Here is a 23,964-nt window from a genome sequence, read left to right as displayed (position 1 = left end):
CCCGCCCCTCCCAGCGGCCTTCCCACTGTCGGGACAGGGCTGCTCCCGAGGCCTCCTGCTCACCAGCCCCTTCTGTTCCCTCTGGAGGGAAGCTCGGGGGGGTCCTCAGCTCGGATGGCCTGCCACCCAGGTGAGCCCTCACACCCTCCTTAGCCCTCTTCGCCATTCCCTCAGGGTCACCCAGCAGTCCTCGGGGCTCCTGCTGCAGCAGATGGGGACTGGAGCCATCTAGGCCACCAGGGCAGGGAAGAAGCACGGAAGGACCCACTGCTGGGAGCTTGGCTTCCTCAGCCCTTCCCGCCCTGGCGCCCGGGAAACAGAGCAGGCCTCTTCCTGGGGCCGCATCCACCTTCTAGAAGCTCTTTCCTCCCGAGAGGACCCCTCCCTTCCAGCTCCTTGGAGACCCTCACAGTCCTGCCATCCCCAGGAGAGGGACAAGGGGAAGGAAGGAGAAGGGGCACGAGAGGCCAGGGAACTGGGTGAGGCTGCCATTAAAGCGACCAGTCCACCAGAGCCCTGTCCGCTCCCCGGGGAGCCAGGGGCCCCAGGGCAGTGCTCAGGCAGCAAAAGGGGAGAAGCCGAGCAGGAGGGCAGCAAGAGAAAGCAAGAGAAGGAACCAGACTCTCCACCTGAGGCTGTGAGGACCGCTCGGAAGCGGGAGAGGAAAGCGCATGCGTGCAAGTGGAGCGTGGCTTCGTTTGGTGGCTACTTGGGGACTGAGCTCCTTGGAAGCCATCTTCGGTCTGCAAGGCACACGCCGGGCCCGTGCGCCTGTGGTTTACAAGTATACCTGTGCACTAATTGTCCTATCAAAACCTCTTCTTAAAAAAGGGTCCCGACCCCACTCCAGTCTCTGCGGGAAGCTGGGGAATGGGTTCCTCAGGACGGCTCCCAGTGAGGAGCACCTGGAGCACGCCTGTGGGAGGGGGCACACAGGGGCGGGGGAGCACCTCCTACAGGAAGTCTCCAGCAGCGGCGGGCTCAAGGCCGTGGCTCCGCTCCTGCCACCGGCAGCGCAGCCCGGAGAAGGGCTGGTCCTGCACGCTCTCCAGCTCGGGGAAGCCCAGCTGATTGAGGATCTCATAGACTCCGGCCTTTGATGCCACCTGGGGAAGACAGCAGAGATGGGGGCGGAGTTCCCAGGGAGACGGGTCACCCCACCCCCACCACCACCACCACCATCACCACACCTTCCTCCCTGCGCTGGGCTCCAAAACACACAGGTGAGCCTGGGGCCCAGCGCTGCCTTCCCCAAGCTCAGCGACCCGAGCAAGTTTGTGTTTTGACCGCCAATGGCCACTCTGAGTTTCAGTTCCCTTGTAACAGGGACAACAGGCTCCACCTCCCAGGAGCATGATGGAAGGCTACAGAGCACAGAGCACCCAGCAGATAATAAGGAAATGGACAGCCGCGCAGGAAGCCAAGTGCCCCCGTGCCTGTGCCGCCCTGATGTTCCCACTGAGATGCTCAGGGGCATAGAAGGCAGCGGGGAGACAGGAGCCCCTGTGGCTGTGTGTTCGGGCTGTGAACCAGGCAGGTCCACCGCAGGCCTCAGTGCAGGAGGGCGGGCTGGGGGCTCCCTGTACATTCCCCATGCAGCCCTGGGCCCAGCAGCCCAGGGCCCGGCACTAGACTCAACCCACTCAACAACCAGCCCCCTTCTCTCTCCACCATCCTTGAAGATGGGGAGGATTCAGGCTCCACTCAGACCAACGGTCCCCAGGCAACCCTCCCCCCGCCACCCTCCACTCATCCCCACGATGGAGGGACTGAGGGCCCCAGAGGCTGGAGCCCACACTCTGGACTGGACCAGTTCTCTCCTTCCTTGATACGCCCCCAACACGAGCCACCTAGGTTCAGCTGGGGAGGGGATCAAGTTCCTGCCCAGCCCCTGGTTCCCCCAATTTCTACTCTCCAAGCAGAGCCCAAGCAGAGGTGTCTGAAGTCCCCCGCTACCTCCATCCATCCCACCCAGGGGTCCAAAGAGGAAGCCGAGCCCAGTCCTGCTCAGGAGGATGGCCCTGACGTGGACTTGGTGTGATCCACCCCCCATCAGGGCTCCTGACTCAACACGCATCTGCCCAAGGACCACCCTGAAGGCTTGCCTTCAGCCCAACTACCCAGCAGCCAGCAGCCACTGCCATGGTCCCTCTGCCTCTGTTCCCGCAGCTCTGACCTCACCCGCACTCCTACCTAAGCCCCGTGCCCGTCCACTCTGGCGGGGTCACCAGCTCCCACTCTCTGCCCCGCCTGCCCCAGGGGAGCTAACTCCAGCCTCGAGTCCAGATTAGAACCGTCAGGACAGGCCGGCAAGGTCAGGAGAGACCGGCATCCGGGCGGAGGGGTAATTACAGGCTGCTCTGCCCAGCGGGGGGAGGAAGCCTCTCTCCTGACCTAGAGGTGCCAAGGCAGCAGCTCTGCCCCCAAAACCAGCCAAGCCGGAGGAAGAACTAGAAGAACCGGGAGGCCAAGCAGAGAGAGGGACGGCGGAGATGGAACGAGAGGGCAGTGTCTCAGGCCAGACACGGTGGGCTTTGCAGCGAACCGACTGGCCCTAGTGCTGACCGTGAACGTGGTACTTACTCTGTGCTCAGTCTCCTCCTCTGTACAATGGGAGAGTAAGAGTGGCCACGTAAGGCAGCCCCGCTTACCCAGGGCCCAGAAGGTGGCACCGGGTATGTCTCACGGACTCCCCCCCACCACCACCACAAGGTCCTGAGGTGGCACAGACAGTAACAAGATGCATCTTACTGCTGAGGACTGCTGGTTAGAGGGCTCAGCTTGTCCGAGGTCACAGCTGGAAGGCGGCAGGGGCCACGCCACCATCTTGCCCCTCGCAGGGCACAGGTGAGGGGTGAATGCAACAATGGGCATGGAGCACCGGGGAATGTCAGCCTCGGGGACGCACCGAGGGCCCCCACACGCCTGCTCGCCCTCCTCCTCCCCCTCCTCCTCCTCCGGCACTCACTCATCCAGCTTTTCCCGACTGCCCGCCAAGTACGGGTGCCTGAGGGATGGCCTCAGCCCCACGCCCACCCCCCGCATCTCACCTCCCGCATCCAGGCGCTGAAGGGCCTCTGCCAGGAGTCGGCCTTCTCCAGGTGGAGGTAGGCGTTGAGGAGCACCAGGTAAACGTAGCGCTCCAGGTACTGTAGGCTCCGAAGCTGCAGCCTCCGGGCCTCCGGCTCCGATTTGGCCGCTTTGGCCTGGAAGACGGCACGGGGTGGGAGTCAGACACACCACACGCTCACACCCCGGCTGCCCTCGGCACCAGCACCAGGACAGGAGGAAGGGGTTCAGACAGCAAGGCCAAGGGCACCGCCCCGGTTACAGGAGAGGCCAACAGATGGCAAGGCTAAGCCGTCAGGGCTCCAACTGCGGATGCAGCACGGCCTCACCCACCCCCCACACCTCCACACCCCCCGTGGCCCAGGCTCCGTGGCCTCCAGCTGCTCACGGGCAGGTGAGTGTATCACTGTCTGGGAGGGGGACCCCCCTCTTGGCCTCTGACCCCAACCGGTCCCTCGCTGACTTCCTCGCCCATTCCTCAAGTGGCTCAGGATCAGGGGCAGAAGGGAGTCAATATAGCCCTCGGCCCTGGCCCTACCCTCCGCAAGGCTGGGACAGATCCCAGAAAGGCCACCAGGGCCGGGGATCAACAAGAGACCCGGCGGCTGAGGGGAGAAAGAGCTGGGTGTGCACTGGGTGGAGGGACATCAGTCTGTTTCACGAGCCACCTTGGGCAGCTTCTAGGAGAACAGCACCAGGTGACATGCTGGGGAGAGAAAGGACAGCCACATGACTAAAGATAGGCTTCCCAGAGAGCGTGGGATTTGGCTGGGGTGTGTGGGTGGAGAGAGCGAGCAGCCCGTGGGGGCGGTGCAGAGGTGAGGCCGGTGCCCGGCAGGTGGGGACTGGAAGGGGCTGGCCTGGCTGGAACGAGGGTGTGAGGGGACAGGAAGGGGAGCTGGGCTGGCAGCCAAGTGGGGAAGCCTACCCTCTACTCCAGCCCAGTTCCCACCCTGGCATGCAGATGCCTGGGGCCCCAGCCCAGACAGATCAGACGGGAGCCTGCGGGCCTACACATCAGGATTCCAAGAAGCTCCCCGGGTGATTCTCTGTGGCCAGGGTATAGCACCATGGCTTTAGCATGGGGGGAGCCACTGAAGGTTTGGGGGTAGGAGTGACCTATTAACAGAAGACTCGCAGGAGGCTAATGCTTAGGAGGAAGGGGACTTAAGTGGGGTCCTCTTGAGGCTTTCTTGGCATGGGCATCGGTGGGCACCCCAAGACATACAGAGTCAGCTCCCCCGCTGGACAGTGTCCCTGCCACCAGGTCTGAGTTGTTCCTCTGACCTGCCACAGACATGCAGCCCAGCCTGGAGGCTGAGCTCCGGAGAGGGAACACGGCACCTCATCTCACCCCCGCCCCTTCTCACCCCACGCCCTCCAGGCCCCCACCCAGGGCCCAGAGCAGCTCTCTGTGCTCCAGGAAGAAGATGTAGTTCAGAGGCAGTTCCCTCGGGTGCCAGAAACATCTGCGGGAGGGGGCACAGCCAGCCCAGGGCCTCCGGGAACCAGGAAGGGCAGCCTCCCAACAGCCGGGCCATGGCTGAAAGCCTTCTCTCGGGGACACAGCTCAGCCCAGTGTGTCTCCTCCGGGCCGCCGCAGGAAGGCCCCAGACATGACATGGCCTACAGCCCCAAGAACCAGGAGCTGGAGGGGGACCGTTTGCAGGGCCTGAGCTCCCCTACCCTCCATTTCTGCCTCAGGTAACAGCCTTCCCGGGATGGAGCAAGTGGTTATGGAAACTTGCACAGCCAGCCCACCCACACCATCCAGAGGGAGCTCTGGGTCCCCAGGGATGGGGCAGGAGTGGAGGGTGGGCAGTGGATGGGGCCCCAGAGGAGGCAGGGCCCACGACCACTGCTCTGACTCCCTGGGAGACATGATGGGGCTCTGGTCCCAGTTCTGCCATTTCACCTGTCAGCCCCCATGATTCTGGAGGTGGGATTGCTAGAGCACGTAAGGTGCACCTGTAAACCATGAAGAGCCACGGTGATCTATGGAGCAGGAGAGAGCGCTACAACAGGAAGAGGAAGCGTGCGTAGGCCCTGCCTGCAGTGACACTCACAGTCTGGGTGTGTCACAGGCAGAGGACAACTGCAGAGCACCCAGAGCAACCGGGTCAGGGGACCAAGGCAGGGCAGGGGGCTGGACCAGGACGGGCATCAAAAAAGGTACCCGGGTGGCTCAGTCGGTTAGAGTCCAACTTTAGCTCAGGTCATTATCTCAGTTTATGAGTTTGAGCCTCGCGTCAGGCTCACTGCTGACATCTCAAGAGTCTGGAGCCTGCTTCAGATCGTCTGTCCCACTCTCTCTCTCCACCCCTCCCCCACTCACTCTCTGTCCCTCTCAAAATAAATAAATACATTTTTTAAAAAAAGGTGGTGATATTAGAGGTGGGTTGGGAAAAAGCAGGGCAGGAAGGTGCCCTGAGAGGGGGAGGAAAGGGGTCAGAGAGTGAGGTGTGTCCAAGGGAGACTGACAGGGGAGGGGGCAACAGGGGAGGCTGGGGCCCAGAATAGGGTGTGGAAGCCACTCCAGGCCCTGATCCAATGGACAAAGGGGCCACTGAAGGCTTCTGGCGGATGTGAGGGTGGAAATGGCCCCATGGCTGCTGCAGGAAGATGAATGGAGCAGAGAAAGACAGGTGCCTTGTTTTAAGGACCAACCAACCAGGGACTCAAAAAAGTGCAGTTTTGCTTAGCAATTAGGAAGCGGAGGGGCCCCTGGATGGCTCAGTCGGTTAAGCGTCCTACTTCAGCTCAGGTCTGATCTCACCATTCATGAGTTCGAGCCCCACGTCAGGCTCTGTGCTGACAGCTCGGAGCCTGGAGCCTGCTTCGGATCCTGTGTCTCCCTCTCTCTCTGCCCCTCCCTCACCCGTGCTCTGTGTCTCTCTTTCAAAAATAAACATTAAAAAAAAAAAAAAGAAATCAGGAAGTGGACAAAAAATTAAAAGAAGTTTCTACCTAGATAGAAAGTATGGCCAATACACCACCATCTGCCAACCCCTAAGTGGTTACTCCGTGCTACACCGCACTGGGCACTCATCACCCCATCCCTTCCCAATCTCCATCCCTGGAGCCTACTCGACATTTTCTTAGAAAGGAGAGGAAGTCACCCCCAGATCCACCAGGCAAGAACCATTTTAAACTGCTTTCAGCTAGAGAGCTCTAACGACACATCCTACAGGCATGAGAAGCCCTCAGCTCTGGGTTGGCCCACGGGTTGGCCCGGGGGCACAGACACACAAGCCCTATCCTCTCCAAGCCCCCCACTCCCATAGGGACAGAGGCCTGCTGCTCCCAGAGACACCAGAGGGGACAGAGTCTGAGGAATATTCAGGGTGGAGAGGCTGAGTGTCCTTCTGAGCTCTACTGGTAAGTAGGGTAGAATTATCTCTAAATTCGGACCACAAGTAAAGGTGACACTGACACCGCCCCCCCATGAGGTGCCATGGGCTATTCCTGCATGATCACAGGCTATGATTTGGGACAATGACCCATTTTCCCATCAAGGCCCTGGTTTCCTTAAAATCACCCCATGTTGGCACCGTCTGGGGAGGAGGAGAGGCCAGCCACCTCCTGTCGATAAAAATAGTGGCGCCATTTTTAAATGGCCCAGCCGGCCAGGCTGTCATTAGCTGTGGTGGAGCTGGACAAGGCTTCCTCATCCACTGGGCCTGAGCCCTAAAATAGAAGAGGCCTCGGAAAGGTGGCCAGGGTGCTGGGCATTTCAGCTCTCTCCAGCCTGAGGTCGGCCAGCCTCAGCGTGGGCCCAGCGTGGCAGGCAGTGGTTCTCCTGGAGCTCTGCTCTTTGCTGGGCCACAAGGAAGAGGCCCACGGAGGCCGGGCTGATGTGCCTCCCCAGGTGTGTCTGGGGCCGACTGCATACCACATGCCAGACTGAGCACATCACACCCAGAGTTCACTGTTAGATCCTAATTTGCCCTCCTAGCAACCCCGTGAAGGAAGAGGGACGTCCCGTTTTGCAGATGAGGCCGGGCCAGGCTAAGTAACTGCCCGACGCCAGAGTTCCCGTCTGGGACGGGAATTGCAAACACCCAGCTCAGCTCTCTGACCACCCTGGGCCCTTTCGCCACAGTCGAGCTCAACCACACCCTGTCTCACTCTTGCCTCTCTACCTTTACCCCCCCGGCCTCGCTCCTGCCTGGAAAGCCCTTCTCCTCCACCAGGCCTGGCCCTGCTCCACTCGTCCCTTCAGGCCCTGGCCGAGCCCTGGCTCTCCTGAAGCCTGCTCTGAGTGCTTCAGCCCCTTCTCGGCCTCCTCTGCTCCCCAAGGAACGATCGGTCTGGAAGACAAGCCTGGGGGCAGGCACCGGACTCTAAGCAGGCTCCCACCTTCCCTCCTCCCCACCACCCTGAATGTCAGTGTCAGGGCTCAGACTAGGCGTGAAGCAGGCACGGGGTTGGTGGGTGAGCACACTTCCAGTGCCATCTGGAATCGGGATTCCAGGCAGGACACTGGGGACCCCACATGTGCACCTCCACCCCCGGGGATCCGGACTCTGCCGTGCTACCCCTGCTTGTGGGCTCCAGGGGGATATCGATCTGGCTTCTCAAACTCACAGAGCATGTCCCAGGCGAACCTCCTGAGGTCTCCCCAAATCTGCCCGCCCGCGTGTCTGCCCGTCTTAATGCTCATCCTTCCTGCTGCTCAGCCCAAAGCCTGGCATTTCTCCCTACCTTCGCCCTTTCTCGGCCCTACATCCAGCTAGTCAGGGCATCTCATTGACTCCACTTCAAACACTCCCAGATGAATCTCACCTCTCACCACCTCAAGTCAAGCACCTGTCTGGCCTCCCTGGCCACCCTCCCTCCCACTTCTGAGACCTATTCTCAACACAGCGCCAGAGTGATCCCGCTAGAATCTTAAGTCGGCTCCTCCGCTCAACCCACTGCACAGGCCCCCACTGGCACTCAGTGGAGAAACCAACGTCTGTGTGATCGTCCCTGGATGATCGATCCCAGACCAGGCCCCATCCAGCCTTCCCCCTGCCCACATAGCCGCTGACCTCCTCTCTTGCCCGTCCCTGCTCCTCCTCCTTGCCCCTCCAACACACCAGGAAGCCCCCACCTCAGGGCCTTTGCACTTGCCATATCCCTCTGTCTGGATGTCAGCACGGCTCTCCCATTTACCCCCTCCGATCTTTGTGCAAATGCCACCTTTTTCATCAAGCCCTTTCCTAACCCAGATCAGATGCTAAGACTGCAACCCCCTACGCCCACAGATGTATCGCTACCCGACGCAACGTGACTTTGACTCATATGCTGTTCCTCACATGTCTCCCTCAGAGAGCGTGGGTCCCCCGAGGGTAGCAGTGTCCCCGTTCTGAGGTATGCCCAGGACTAGCACAGTGCCTGGCACTTGGAAGGTATGCGATAAACGTCTGCCAAGTCAGTGACTAACGGGTCTATCTTCCGTTTTTATTAAGCCCCAAATCACAGACCGCCTGGGGTTACCTAGATCAACCCCTCTGCTTTCCGGAAGGGGAGATCAAGGTCAAAGAGGTGAACTGACATGTCAGGGTCACCTGGAGAGCTGGGCACAGCATAGGCTGCCGGGCAAACGGAGCCCAAAAAGAGAAACAAGGGGAACAAGTGGGGCCAGGCTCAGGGCCTGAGTCAATCCGGGCCAGACAACACCCCTGTTACTGGAGTATCCCTGCTGCCGTTTCCCCGACCCACTCAGTTGGAACGAGCATGGCCCCATGGCCTCTGCTGTCCAGGTGAAGCAGGGTTCTGGGCTGGGCAGGGAACAGACAGCCCTCAAAGTTGGTTCGTCTCCGCAGGGCAAGGTCCCAGAGCTCCGACCCCATCATTCTCAAAGTTCAACACACCGCCCACTCCTTGTGGGACATGGGCCCTCAAGCAATCGGTGCCAGCTGCTTCCAGGGGCTCTCTACGAGTCCCTGCAAACTGTCCTCAGGCCTGTCCTGGGGCGTCAAGCACGCGGAAGCTTTCTGTAACTCCCAAGAAGGGAGAGAACGGCCCTCGGCCCATAGACAAGGAACCGGTTTTCCCAAGAACACCTCCTGTTCAGTACTTTCAGAGCAGGAAGGGACTAAACCTGGCACCATGGGCTTCTGTGTGTGTCATTCATTCACCAAAGGTTGTTCATCCCTAGCCGGGCTCTGCACTTCAGTGCCAAGCATGGTCCCCGCCCTCAGGAGTCCACTGCCCTGCACATAACCTAGTGGGCTGGCCAGGTGTCCCAGCCCCGCTGCCCACCACCTCCCTGCACACCCGCTCCCACCTCACCTAGTACCCCGGCTGGTGCTCACCACCACCCTTCAAGGCAGGTAGGGGAAGCAATAGTGACCCCAGGTGACAGATGGCACAGGAGAGGCCCGGGCAGGCCAAAGCAATGTGGCAAAGCTCGTGCAGGGAGCTGCTGGCAGAGCCCAGGCTAGAACTCAGGGCTTCCGACCCACACCCAGGGCTCCTCAGGTCGCTAGAGAAGACTGCCCTCTCCTGGCAGACGGGCAGTGTGGACAAAGAACAAGAAGGCATAAGGAAGGCAGGGCCGAGTTTTCCTGTTTCATCGTACAAGGACTTACTCAACCTCCCGCCCATCTATCTGCTCACTAGACAGGCGTCTCCAGAGCCCGAGGTGGGCCAGGCAGGGCCTGCGGTCAGAGTTTCAGAGCTGAGACCCTGCATGGCAGAAGAGAGACAAGCAGCAGAAAGAGGCGGCCCCAGTGACAACCACGACCCTAACAACGACAGCCGTGCGCACGGAGGCAGCGGCTCGTGCACGCGGAGTGGGCGCGGCCGAGGTGTGTACCCCTCCCAAACCACTGCGAGTTCCAAGCCTCGGGTGCGCACTTAGAAACAAGCCTGGCACACGGCTCCGGCTCCGTGGATGCCTGCTGCTGCATAAACCGGGAAACGCCCCTGCAGGGTGCAAATTGCTCCAGCTCAGCCACACGGCGAGGAGGAAGGGAAAGCGAGAGAGGTCTCAGCTACTGAGAACGCGGGCCCTACACACGTGCACGCATGCGCACACACACGCGGCACACACACACACACACACACACACACACACACACCCTCTCCCCGTTCTGGCAGCCGCTGGATGACCCACTGGCTCGATTTTGGGCTGAGTGTGAAAGAGCCTTAGGAGGCAACCCTTTCCCTCCATCGTATTTTATGTGACAGCACACGGCATTCCAGGGTGGCTCCGATCGCATGGCCCTGGCCCCGGAGACACAGTACCTACTGGAATGAGGTCTCCAGGGAACAGCTTTGGCCAAGCCAGAGTCTTGGAGAGACTGAGAGAGACCCCACCTGGGGCTCAGAGCCAAAACTGTCTCACCCTATATTTTTCGTAAGATAATAACCTTCGACTTTGGGGACACCGAGCTCAGTCTCTGACCTCTTGGCAACTCTGCACCAACCCGGGCCGGCGCATGCAGTAGGGCCTGGGGACGTCCTTGCCGACCGCTCCTTTTTCCACCACAATAAAACTGCCTCCTGGGTCATGGTCATCCAGAAGGAAAGGAACACAGGCAGAGGAGTTGGGAGATAGGTTCTGGTCCTGCCTCAAGCTGGTCACAGTGTCATTAGGCCTCAGTGCCTTCCTCGGTAAAATGGGCCTCGTAAATCCCACTGTCATCTCCTTACCAGTGGCTCTGAGGACCAAAGGAGACAAAAAAGTAAGTTCTGAGAAAACTCGAAAAGCACTGCTCAAAGTTAAAGCACTACAGTCTTCATAAAATAAATCTCAACTTGAGACCAAAGGACATTTTCTTTCTCTTTGCAGGGCTTTTATCTCAGCTTTTCTTCAAACTCTTTCTGAAGGGACAGAAGGGAGACACATTAGACTGTGTTAAATACAGAACACTAAGAATTAACGTCACCAGCCAAGGCTAAGGAAAAGGCCCCCTGGCATTAATGATTCTAGCAGGACTTCCTCCAGGAGCCCTGACCTTGGTTTCTGTCACAAATATTTTCCCTTTCCAGGCCCAGCAGGAAACAACTAATTCACCAGATGGTGTCACCACTGTGGGCTGGTGGCCATCTTGGATTCTCTCAGCCTGGGGCCCAGCCTTCTCACCTCTATCGAAACCTCAAGGAGTGGCTTAGTTCAAAGAGTTTTCTCTTTCTTTCCTTTCGAGGTGGTTTTCTAAATGCCCTGAGCATTCTGGCCCCCTCACACGCATAGGATTGATCAGGCCCTGACCCACTGTCACTGACGTTCTAGAGAACGGGGGAGGCATCACTGAGCTGCAACCCACAGAGGCCAGGCAGCCCAAATCGGGCCCAGGCAGAGAGGGCGGCCCAGACTGTTAGTATACCAGGCAAGGCCTGTCTCCATGGAAAATGTGTATGCAGCTTTGGTCCCACCCCCCCACCCCACTCCTATACCTGTAACCCGAGGCTGGGATACGCTCCTACCCTCCGGCCTTCTGAGGCTGGGAATACAAGGGCAAGGATCATGGATTCTAGTTGTTCTTTTCCCCCACAGCAGGGCTTGAGGTGGGAGGGAAGTGTAACTGCCTCCGACTTGGGAAGCCGTGTGGCACCCGGAGTGGATGTGACCTGAGAGTCGGTCTGGGGCCTCTCTCTCCTGCCACCCACCAGCTGTGGGTTCTTGGGCAAGCCCAGTGCCTCCCTTCCTCAGATACAAAATGGAGGCACTGTTACGGTCTGCCCTTCATCAGGCACAGGTACAGAGTAAGGACTGAGCCAGGAGTGCCCCCGCTGCTGGGGGCGCCTCCCACACAGGTTCCCAGTGGGGACACATGGGGGCTGGGTCCCCTGGCCTCCAGCACTGGCCTCTAACAACTCCCAGCCTCCCCCCAGGAGCCCCTCCATCTTTCTTCTCCCGGCCCACCCAGGTCACCCAGACCCTCATCACCGACCGCAGCTCTATCCGACTCTGGAGGGACCTTAGGGCTCACCAACCCCGACAGCCTTCCCCTTGGCTTTAGAGAAGCCCCCCCCCAAACCTCCTTTGAACAGGAGCAAATCAAGTGAAAACCCAAGCTCAGGGCCTGCCTTCCTGCCTCCCTTGCACCCCGGCCAAGTATCTTTCCGTAAGTACTGCAGTTAATTCGTGGAGAGGGAACGAGAGAGCCAGCATATCACTATTTTGCAAACCCTCAATGAAGTAAAGAGCGCAGGGGACGAGCAGCTGCAGCTGTCAGGTCACAGAAGAGACCACGGGGCCTTCTGAGCCCGCGTGGCGGCACACAGCACCCCTGTGACTCTGCTGGCCGAAACCAAGCCAAATCTGATCGAGACAGGGGACACAGGAGCTGCGACATGACACGGCCCAGCTAAACCTGGGGGTGCAACGAGCAGGGTCCAGACTGGGGGACGCCCGGTGAGCAAGCCCGTTACCTCAGCAGACACACTTCAGGGGAAGAAGAGCGGGCTGAGCGGTTCTAGATTCCACGGGCCACATCGGCCACGTGTGAGCTGTGGCGCTTGTTTGGATTCTGATCCAAGGCCAACAGATTCTGTGGGACCAGGTGAGAACATCTAAACGCTCACCAGGTATTAGATCGTAAGAAACTACTGTCATTTTAAGTATGATAATGACCTTTTTTTAAAAGATGCCTCCCCACTGGGGCGCCTGGGTGGCTCAGTCAGTGGAGCGTCTGACTTCGGCTCAGGTCACGATCTCACAGTTCGTGAGTTCGAGCCCCGTGTCAGGCTCTGTGCTGACAGCTCGGGGCCTGGAGCCTGCTTCGGATTCTGTGTCTCCCTCTCTGTTCCTCCCCTGCTCACACTCTGTCTCTCTCTCTCTCTCAAAAATAAATAAAGATTAAAAAAATAGAAAAAAAATAAAAGATCCCTCCCCCCCTTAAGGTACCTGCTGAAATACTGGCAGAGGAAGTAACAGGAGGTCTGGGACTTGTTTCAAAATAATCTGGGGGGGGGGGGGGTGGGGGGCAGGGAGAGGGCTGGGGAGGAACCTTAGGTGAACTAAGACTAGCCCTGATTGGTAATTCCTGAAGCTGGGAGGTGGGCACACAAGGGTTCATGAAATCACTCTCCCAGTTTTGAAATTTTGTTTGAAATTCTCCAAAATAATTAAAAGAAAAATAAGGTCTGACCTTCCGACTCGGTCACCAATCTTACTTACTTCTAAGCATCAGCCTACAGAAATTATCTGCACCGATTAAAGAGCAACACACACTACGACGTTCAATGTGGCATCACCCACCCAGAGCACAACGGGGGGCGATGTGACAGTCCACCTCTACGGGGACGGCAGGTGACACTGGGTGCTTCCACTCTACAGACCCTGTGAACATGAAATATGATGACGATGTAAGACTCTTCAGCAAACAAAATAAAGTGTCCATGAGCTGAAACTATGGTCTCATTTGTCTTTATAATAACAAGCTACAAACAGCCCTCCTGCCTGCTGTGTTTATTTTAAAAAAAAATTTTTAATGTTTTTATTTATTTTTGGGACAGAGAGAGACAGAGCATGAGCAGGGGAGGGGCAGAGACAGGGGGAGACAGAATCTGAAGCGGGCTCCAGGCTCTGAGCTGTCAGCACAGAGCCTGACGCGGGGCTCGAACTCACAGAGTGTGAGATCATGACCTGAGTTGAAGTCGGACATTCAACGGACTGAGCCACCCAGGCGCCCCAGTGCCTGCTGTGTTTAAATAAGCAGCCAGGTACTTGGGGCGCCTGGGTGGCTGAGCGCCTGGGTGGCTCAGTCGGTTAAGTGTCGGACTTTGGCTCAGGTCATGATCTCACGGTTCGTGGCCCTTGTCTGGCTGTGTGCTGACGGATCAGAGCCTGGAACCCGCTTCGGATTCTGTGTCTCCCTCTCTCTCTACCCCTCCCCCGCTCATTCTCTCTCTCTCTCTCTCTCTCTCTCTCTCTCTCTCAAAAATAAACATTAAAAATAAATTTAAATAAACAGCCAGGTACCAAGGGTGAGATGCACCTGCCCATTTCTAGAGGAGTCAGTCCACGGGAGGGAAAGGGTAGAGGAAGCAGCTGCCTTTCTGGAGCCTCAAGTAGTGAGGCCTGCAGCCCACCAGGGACAACAGGGACCGAGACCCTCAGGTGAAAGGTGACGCGGTCAGGGGAGGGGCTTGGGGCGAGGAGTGAGAATTTTTGTGTCTTATCCCCGCTCTGCTACCAACTCACAGGGGACCCTAGACAACCCACTCTCTAGCTCAGCTGCAAACAGAGGAGACGGACGCTCTGTAAGTCCTTTAGCACTAAAATCTGAGGGTCTCTATGGGGACTTGGAAGCTCCAGGAACATCACAGGATGCTCCGGCCCTGCAGGGGTCCTCAGAGCCCCCCCATTAGCTGAACGCTTCCTGTGCCCAGCCAAGCCCTGCCAGGAAACAGTACTGATGCAGCCTGGCAGGTGGGGACGCAGGCGGTCAGAGAGGCTGTCGGAACCCAGGCCCCTCCCATTCCCACATCCACATTCCTTCTGCCAGTCAGCCCAGAACAATCTAACCCACTTCCTTAATGAACTCCATTCCAGAGTCCACACGCATGCACTGAGCGGGCCAGAGGCCCCTTCTAATCTGGAGGCAGCTGGGGCAGCTCACGCCAGCCTGACCTCAGGCAGGACGCGTGCTCTGGGTCCGGCCAGGTCAAGCGCAGGGTGACCTTGAAGAAGGTGTTCTGCCTTTCTGACTAAAGCACATAGAGGCCCGGTTGCCAAAAGCTGTGATTCCCAAATCGGGGTCCATAACCGGTTTCATGAGTCCACAGGAATTTAGAAACGCAAACCTGCTCAAGGAATGTTCTCCACTCTGAGATAAAGTCCATTCTACTTTTCTGGTACTAAAACATCCTTTCTTTTATGAAATGCCAACCACATTTGATGGTAGTTAGGTTTTTAAACTTTTTGTTTCTTTCTTTCCTTCCTTCCTTTTCTTGAAAACGGATACGTTTAACAAGGTTATACACTGGCAACCTTAGAAAGGTCCTTCCCTTTTTAAAACCGGCCTGTGAAATCCCCACCACTGGGATTAAGGTTGCTTTTAGCTCTTCCTGCAGTCCTGGGACCTCTAAGGTTAGTGTCCTTATAAGAAAAGGTACCAGAAGGCCCATGCCTTTCTCTCTCCCTCCCTGCTATCTGTCCACATACAGGCACCAGGGAAAGGCCATAAGGGGACATGATGAGAAGGCGGCCATTTGCATGCAGGATGAGAGCACTCACTAGAAACCAAATCGGTCAGAACCTTCATCCTGGGCTTTCCAGCATTCACATCGTGAGAAAATAAGTTTCTGTTGCTTAGGCCATGTGGCCTGTGGTATTTTGTTGTGGCCGCCCGAGCTGACTAATGCTCTTATGATGACCTCTCTCCGGTCTAGGTGTCAATCCCCTCTGCAAAAGTGAGACAGTGACATTCCATGAGGCCAGCATCACCCTAATGCCAAACCAAACAAAGACATCAAAGGAAAAAGAAAACTACGAACCAGTATCTCTTACAAATCTGATGCAAAAATCTTCAACGAACCAAATCTAGCCACGTAAAAAGATACACATCATGACCAAGTCGGATTTATCCCAGGAATGCAAGGCCGGTTTAACATCCAAAATCCAATTAAAGTAAGATACCACGTCAATAGAATAAAGAGCAAAAACCATATAATCATCTCAACAGACATGGAAAAGGCATCTGATAATATTAAAACACCTCCTCATGAAAAAAAAAAAACCCTGATAAACTGAGAATGGAAGGGAACTTTCTCAAGATGACAAGAATATCTACGAAAAGGTCATAGCTAACATCATACTTAATGTGAAAGGCTGCAAGCTTGCCCCCTAAGACCAAGAACAGAACAGGGATGTCTGCTCTAGCTACTTTTATTTAACATTCTACTAGAGGATCTACCAGGGCAATTGAGCAAGAAAATTAAATAAAAGCCATCCAAATTAGAAAGGAAGATGTAGGGGCGCCTGGGTGGCTCAGTCGGTTGAGCGTCCCACTCTTGATGTCAGCTCAGGTCACGATCTCATTGTTCGTGGGTTCGAACCCCAAGTAGGGCTCCAGGCTGACAGCACAGAGCCTACTTGGGATTCTCTTTCTCCCTCGCTCTCTGCCCCTCCCCTATGCTCATGTTCTCTCTCTCTCTCTCTCTTAAAATAAATAAACTTTATTTTTTACTATTATTATTTTTTTACATTTATTTATTTTTGAGAGAGAGACAGCGTGAGCAGGAGAGGGGCAGAGAAAGAAGGAAACACAGAATCCGAAGCAGGCTTCAGTCTCTGAGCTGTCAGCACAAAGCCTGATGGGGGGCTCGAGCCCACAAACTGTGAGATCATGACCTGAGCCAAAATCGGACACTCAACCGACTAAGCTACCCAAGTGCCCCAATAAATAAACTTTAAAACAAGAAAGGAAGTAAAACTATCTCTATTTGTAAATGGCATGATCTTATAAATAGAAAATTCTAAGAATTCACTAAAAAGGTATTAAAACTAATGAATTAGGTTAGCAAGGTTGTAAGATAAATCAATATACGAATATCAGGGCGCCTGGGTGGCTCAGTCGGTTAGGCATCTGACTCTTGATTTTGGTTCAGGTAATGATCTCAGGGCTTGTGGGATCGAGCCCCATGTCGGGCTCTGTGCTGACAGCATGGAGCCTACTTGGGATTCTCTCTCCCCCTGTCCATCCCCCACTTGTACTCTCTGTCTCTCAAAATAAATATTTAAAAAATAATACTAAAATATATATATATAAATATCAACTGTATTTCTATATAATAACAATGGACAAACTAAAAATGAAATTGAGAAATCAATTCTACAATAGAACAAAAGCAATAACTTACTTATGAATAAAACTTAACATAAGAAGTATAAAACTTACAGTCTGGAAACTATAACACATCACGTAAAAAAGTAAAGAAGACCTAAATAAATGGAAAGACATCTCATGTTCATGAAGCAAAAGAGTAATTATTGTTAAGATGGCAATACTTCCCAAAGTCACCTACATGTTCAATGCAATCCCCATCAAAATCTCAGCTGTAATCCTAAAATTCGAAATGCAAAGGACCAAGAATAGCCAAAAAAAAAAAAAAATCTGAAAAAGAAATTCAGAGTTGGAGAACCCATTTCCTAATTTCAAAATTCACTGCAATACTACGGTAATTAAGACAGCGTTGTGCTGGCACAGAACAGACAAATGGATCAATGGAATAGGATTGAAAGTTCAGAAATAAGCCCCCACATTTTCAAAAGTCAGTGGATTTCTTTAGGGGTGTCAAAGCCATTCAGTGGGGAAAGGATTGTCTTTTCAACACACGTACGAGGACAACTGGATTATCTACATGCAAAAGAATGAAACTAGACCTCTATCTCATGCCATATATAAAAATCAACTCAGGAGGGATCAAAGACTAAATGTGAGAGTTATAACTATACAACTCTTAGAAGAAACTATTTGCCTCTTAGAAGTAAATCCTCATGACCTCCGATTAGACATGACACCAAAAGCACATAGCAGCAACGAAAGAATAGATAAGTCAAAATGTAAAATTTCCATGCATCAAAGGACACCATCAAGAAAGTGAAGACAGACTAAAGAATTTTAATCGCAGCCACTGGAGAAAAATTTTGCAAATCATATACCTGATAAGAGACTAGTATCTGTAATAAATAAAGACCTCCTGCAAGTCAACAATAAAGACAAAAAAAAATGTTTAAATGGGCAAAGGATCTGAAGAGACAGTTCTCTAAGGAAGACAGATAAATGGGGGCGCCTGGGTGGCTCACTCAGTTAAGCATCTGACTTCAGCTCCGGTCATGATCTCACGGCTCGTGGGTTCGAACCCCGCACCCGGCTCCCTGCTGCCAGTGCCAAGCCCGCTTCAGACCCTTCGGCTCCCTCTCTCTCTGCCCTCCCCACCACTCATGCTCTGTCTCTCAATCTCGCTCTAAAATAAACATTAAACAATTTTTAAAAAAAAAATGAAGATAGACAAATGGATAATACGTTCATGAAAAGATGCTCAACGTTATTAGTCATAAAGGAAATGCAAACCAAAACCATCATGAAATACCACTTCACACCAGAAGGCAGGCTACAAATGAAAACGATAATCACCACCACCACCATAATTAGCCAGATGTGGAGAAACGGGAACCTTCACGCATCGCTAGGAGAAATGTTAAATGGTACAGTCGCCTTGGAAAATGGTCTGCCAGGTCCTCAAAAAATTAACCAGGGAATTAGCACATGACCCAGCAGCGCTACTCCCAGGTATATATAGCCAAGAGAAGTGCAAGCGTCTTCATACAAAACCTTGTACATCAACGTCTAAGCAGCATCGTATTCCTAATAGCCAAAAGGGGGAAACAACCTGAACGTCTATCGACTGGATGAATGGATTCACAAAAGGTGATGTATCCACACGATGGAATATTAGTCACAAAAAGAAATGAAATGGTGATCCATGCGACAACATGGCTGAGACTTGAAAACATGACGCTCCGTGGAAGAAGCAGGTCACAAAGGAACACGTACGATCCCTCTTTTTTTTTTTTTTAATTTTTTTTTTAATGTTTTTTAATTTATTTTTGAGACAGAGAGAGGCAGAGCATGAGCAGGGGAGGGGCAGAGAAAGAGGGAGACACAGAGTCTGAAGCAGGCTCCAGGCTCTGAGCTGTCAGCCCAGGGCCCGACGCGGGGCTCAAACTCACAGACTGTGAGATCGTGACCTGAGCCGAAGCCGGACGCTCAACCGACTGAGCCACCCAGGCGCCCTGTACGATCCCTCTTTTATGAAACGTCCAGAAGAGGCAAATCCACAGAGGCAGAAAGTAGATTCACGGTTGCCTAGGGCTGGGGTGGGGGTGGGGGTGGGGAACTGGGGTATGAAGTTGCTTTTTAGGGTAATGAAAATGTCCTAAATCTGGCTGTGGTGGTGGCTACACAGCTCTGCGAACGTCCTAAAAGCTACTGAACTGCCCATTGTAAATAACTGGTTTGTATGGTATGTGAATTTTAGCTCAATAAAGTGTTTATTAAAAAGACAGCAAGCGGGGCGCCTGGGTGGCTCGGCCGGTTAAGCGTCCGACTTCGGCTCAGGTCATGATCTCGCGGTCCGTGAGTTCGAGCCCCGCGTCGGGCTCTGTGCTGACAGCTCAGAGCCTGGAGCCTGTTTTGGATTCTGTGTCTCTCTCTCTCTCTGCCCCTCCCCTGTTCACGCTCTGTCTCTCTCTGTCTCAAAAATAAATAAACGTTAAAAAAAAAATTAAAAAAAAAAAAAAAGACAGCAAGAGGCTGAGACAGTATTACAGCAGATCCCTCCGTATGCCTCACCGCCTCCCCCCCCCCCCCGCCTCCTGACCAGGAGAATCAGCGTCATCTGAGAGTTTGCCAGACATCCAGACCTACGAAATAGGAAACTCAGCACGGGAGCTCAGCAGCATGCATTTTAAACAGGCCCTCCCGGTAATCCTGAAACTCACTAAAGTTGGGGACTTCTGCCTAGACTATGTGGTTCTCAACCTTGACTACGCATTGCAAGCATCTAGGGAACTTAAAAAAAAGGACCCACTCCCTGGCCCCCCAAGCAGACCTACTAAATCAGGCTCTCTAGGGATGCAACTCAGGCATGGGTAAGTTTTAAAGCTCCCATGTGAAACTATGTGCAGCAGGGATGAAAAAGACTAGATGAAGACCTGCTCTTCAGGCCCTTTGAGTTTGGCCCAGGCCCAGCTCACTATGGCCACCTGGTGGCCATACTGGGGAATGACTCAATATCTTCCTTCTGCTCCCACCCACCACTTCTCCCTACAACTAACCCCACCACCAGCAAGCCCTGCATGGGATTCAGGGATCCTCATCCTCCCCCAGCGGAGGTCAGCAGCATCCTGGCCTCTGGAATGGGGGCGGGTGAGCCTGGTTACCAAAAGGTAATGTCAAGTCCTATGACTGGGCCAGGAGGGCTGTATATGACAGAGCCCTGCAGACAACTAATTGAAAGACACATTTTTTTCTAAATAGGCTGAAATCCTGGGTTTTTCATAAAATTTGTACTTTCATGGAGACTTTTTATTTTTTTTGAGAGAGAGAGAGAGAGCGTGCACACGCATGCACAAAGGAGGGGCAAGAGAGGGGGTGAGGGAGAAAGGGAAGGAGGGAGAGAGAGGGAGAGAGACAGAGAGAGAGAGATAGAGAGAGAGAGAATCCTTAAGCAGGCTCCATGCCCAGTGGGGAGCCCCACTGGGGGCTTGATCTCATGACTGTGAGATCATGACCGGAGCCAAAATCAAAAGTCAGGCGCTTAACTGAACTGACCTGCCCGGGCACCCCAATCTTTTAATTTTTTTTTTTAATTTTCAACGTTTATTCATTTTTGAGAGGCAGAGAGAGACAAAGCATGAGTGAGGGAGGGGCAGAGAGAGAGGGAGACACAGAATCCGAAGCAGACACCAGGCTCTGAGCCGTCAGCACAGAGACCGATGCGGGGCTGGAACTCACGAATCGTAAGATCGTGACCTGAGGCAAAGTCGGATGCTCAACCGACTGAGCCACCCAGGAGCCCCCACCTTTTAATTCTTATAACTTAAAGAGTTATTCAAACAGAATTTTTAACTGAGTAGGTCAATCTGGGGCCAGCCCCGGGCAGCACAGACATACACGGGTCCTGGGTGGGCAGCCGGGCAGCATCAGCTGCTACAACACTGAACGGCTTCCCTGCAGGTGGTTACGTGGCCACCTGCCAAGACCTTGGAGTGGCCCCATCTACCAACCTGACTCTTGCCCGAGACCCTCGGTGCCCCCTCATAACCCAGGAACAGAGGGTTAACACCCAGTACCACAGGGGTCTAGGACAGGGTGTTTGCTCTGACCGGCCACACCATGACTGGTCCCAGGGCTGCAGCAGTGGTTACTCTGAATATCGCCGGTGCTGGACATCAAGCACTCCAAAGTCAAGCCAGGATGAGTTGGGGCGGAGGTGTTTCCATTTCACAGATCACTTGCAAAAGGCGAAGAAATAACTAAGAACTGAGGAGGGTCCCCCAGGATCCCTAGCCACCTCACACCCAGTCAAACACAACCCGGGCCGTGCACATGGGGAAGGACACCTGGGTCCGGGCGAGGCTCACCTGGCGGTAGGTGCAGATGATGATTTCCCGCAGGTGGTAGTGCATGGGCGTCATGGTCTCACTGACTGTGTCCAGGGCTGCATCTACCTCCTTCTTCACCTGGTGCCCAGCGGGCAGCAGCTGCACCACCTTCATCACCACCTGGGGCCAGAGGAGCACCGAGAAAACCAAGGAGGGTAGGTGGGGCCCCCAGCCCCAGGCTCACCCCACACTAAGGGCCACCTCAAGGTCCATTTCTAAGAAACAGTGCTGGGAAAACTGGATATTCACATGCAAGTTTAACTCAAAACGGATCAAAGAGCTAAACAAAGAGCTAAAACCATAAGACTCTTAGAAGAAAATACAGACGAAAGCTTCATGATGTTGCATCAGGCAATGATTTGTTAGATATGACATCAGAAGCAAAGGCAACAAAAGCAAGGACACTATCAACAGTGTCAAAGGGCAACCAACAGAAGCAAAGGAAGTATTTACAAATCACATATCGGATAAGGGACTGATATCCAGAATACGTTTAAAAATTCCCATAATGCAACAACAAAACAAACCAAATCAAAAATGGGCAAAGCACCTGAACAGGCACTTCTCCATAGAAGACACGCAGGTGGCCCATAAGCACATGGAAAGATGCTCAGCATCCCTCATCATTAGGGAAACACAACTCAAAACCACAGTGAGATGCCACCTCACACCCACCAGGATGGCTGCTATCAGAACAAAAAACAACAGGTGTCGGGGAAACGAAAACCCTGGTGCTTTGCTGGTGGACGTGTAACATGGTGTCACTGCCACGGAACACAGTACGGAAGTTGTTCAAAAATTAAGCGGGCTGCCATATGATCCAGAAATTCTACTTCTAAAAGTGCAAGCAGATATGTGAATGGATATTTGTACTCCCCTGTTTAGAGCAGCCAGAAGGTGAAAATAACCTGTGTCCACCGACAGATAAACTGATAAACAGAATGTGGTCTGTACATACAACAGAATGCTACCCAGCCTTAAAAAAGAGTGAAATTCTAATAGACCCTCAACACGACGGAACCTCAAGAACACCATGCTGTGCTAAGTGAAATAAACCAAACACAAAAGGAGAAATTCTCTATCATCCTACTTATCTGAGGTACCTAGAACAGTCAAATCCATAGAGACAGAAAGCAGAACAGTGGTCACCAGGGGCTGAGGGGAGGGAGGAATGGGGAGTTACTGTTTTGTGGGGACGGTCAGTTTTCAATGAAGAAAGAGTCTTAGAGGCGGATGATGGTAATGGTTGCACAACAATGTGAAGGCACTCGATGGTTGCACGACAATGCGAACGTGCACGACAGTGCGAATGTACGCTTTAAGGATGGTTAAAATGGTAAATTACATTGTACGTATATTTTACCACAATTAAAAAAACACAAAAATCTAAGAATCAGCAAATCAGCGAGGGGAAGGAAAAGAGGAGTTTCCGGAGAGGGAACAGCATATGCAAAGGCCAAGAAGCTGAGGGAGCTTGACAAGTTTGAGGCCAGGGTGACAGGGCAGCAGGGACAGCAAGGCAAGAGCAATGTGAGGAGGCCAGCCAACCAGGCGGGAGCCAACCACAGCACCAATGCCAGAGAGCCACATGCCAGCTCTGAGCTCCGCGTTCCCCGTCTGTAGGGCAGGGACACAGCCACCTACTTGCAGGGTGTCTGAATCAATGACACGTGGCAAGCGTACAATACAGGGCTGACTAAATTAGAAATGTTAGTGGCTATGCATTCAGTGCCCTGGACTGAAACGGGGGTGGGGCAGGACAGGCCCTGACCCCGCATCGAGGTCACGAGCCACAGCTGGGTCCCAAGTGCCTGTCAGGGAGCATCGGTGTCACCCAGACGAGATGGTAGCCAGGGCCCCCCCCAGGGCGGAGCAGCCCAGCAGCAGGGCCAGGCTAGACCGACCCCGCTCTTCTCCAATTGCCATTAGCCACGGCCCGGAGCCAAGCGGACCTGTGCTTTGGTTTGCTCACTGTGAAATGGGAGCAGGGGAGCACGGAGATGATGAGGTGGAAGAAGGTGACGTCATGAAGAGGAGCTCTGAGGATCCCCAGACCTGCCAGTGAGACGTGCCCTCTCCCCTCGCCCAGGTGTCCCCCGGGGGCCCCTTGGGGCATGCTCACCTCAAACTCGCCCTTGGTGAACTTGGCATCGGGCACACTCACAAGCTCCTCCTCGCCCACCTCGGGGAAGCCCTGAGGGAGGACAGCTGCTAGTACAGGGAGCACCTCTGTCCAGGCCACGCCCTCCCGCTGCAGGGAGCCCCTTGCCAGGGGCGCTGCCAGCCCCACGTGCCCTCTGCCCAAGACTGATGGGAGAGGCTCCAGAACCGCGCCAGGCCCCGTCTCTGCCTCCCACACCCTCCTGCCGCAGCCAGCGTCCCCGGACCGAGCCCCACCCTGCCCCATCCACACGTGACAGGCCACGCATACTTGGATGTGCCAGAAGGCGAGCACAGCCACCACCATGGCGGTCGTGGTCCGGCCCTGGCCGCTGAGGCAGCTGAACACGAAGCCGGTGCCCGCGTCCTTGGCGAGGGCAGCCCGCAGGGCCTCGAGCAGTCGGTCAAAATCCTGGGTGGGGAGACCAGGGGCTAAGTCAGCAGGTGCTCGAGGCCGCAGGCTCCCAACATGGCCCACCCCCCCCCCCAAACGGCAAATCCCAGCAGCTGTCCTAGGATACCCCGTGCCAGGTTCTGGGTCAGGCTCACAACCTGTGCGCTCACCACTCAACTCACCACGTGCACGTAAATGGCCACACCCCTGTGTACCGTCACCTCTACCCCAG

General features: G+C 54.5%; 1 protein-coding gene across 1 annotated transcript in view; it reads right to left on the bottom strand.

The window, feature by feature from the left end:
• Window positions 1–953: 953 nt before the first annotated feature.
• The window catches only part of PALD1 (phosphatase domain containing paladin 1), a 36,973-nt gene continuing 13,962 nt past the window's right edge, over window positions 954–23,964 (bottom strand). Inside the window, exons 15-19 of the mRNA XM_047071979.1 lie at window positions 23,610–23,750; window positions 23,301–23,372; window positions 21,158–21,298; window positions 3,051–3,206; window positions 954–1,106 (exon numbers count right to left, since the gene is read on the bottom strand). Coding sequence (XP_046927935.1) covers window positions 954–1,106; window positions 3,051–3,206; window positions 21,158–21,298; window positions 23,301–23,372; window positions 23,610–23,750 — 663 coding nt within the window. The remainder of the gene's footprint in view (window positions 1,107–3,050; window positions 3,207–21,157; window positions 21,299–23,300; window positions 23,373–23,609; window positions 23,751–23,964) is intronic.

Source organism: Lynx rufus, unplaced genomic scaffold (genome assembly GCF_022079265.1).
Source record: "Lynx rufus isolate CCGP_SWC_20201006 ecotype Redwood Valley unplaced genomic scaffold, mLynRuf1.p SCAF_11, whole genome shotgun sequence".
NCBI classification, from domain to species: domain Eukaryota; kingdom Metazoa; phylum Chordata; class Mammalia; order Carnivora; family Felidae; genus Lynx; species Lynx rufus.
The sequence above is the reverse complement of the archived record's forward strand: the minus strand, read 5'-3'. Positions and strand labels throughout refer to the sequence as shown.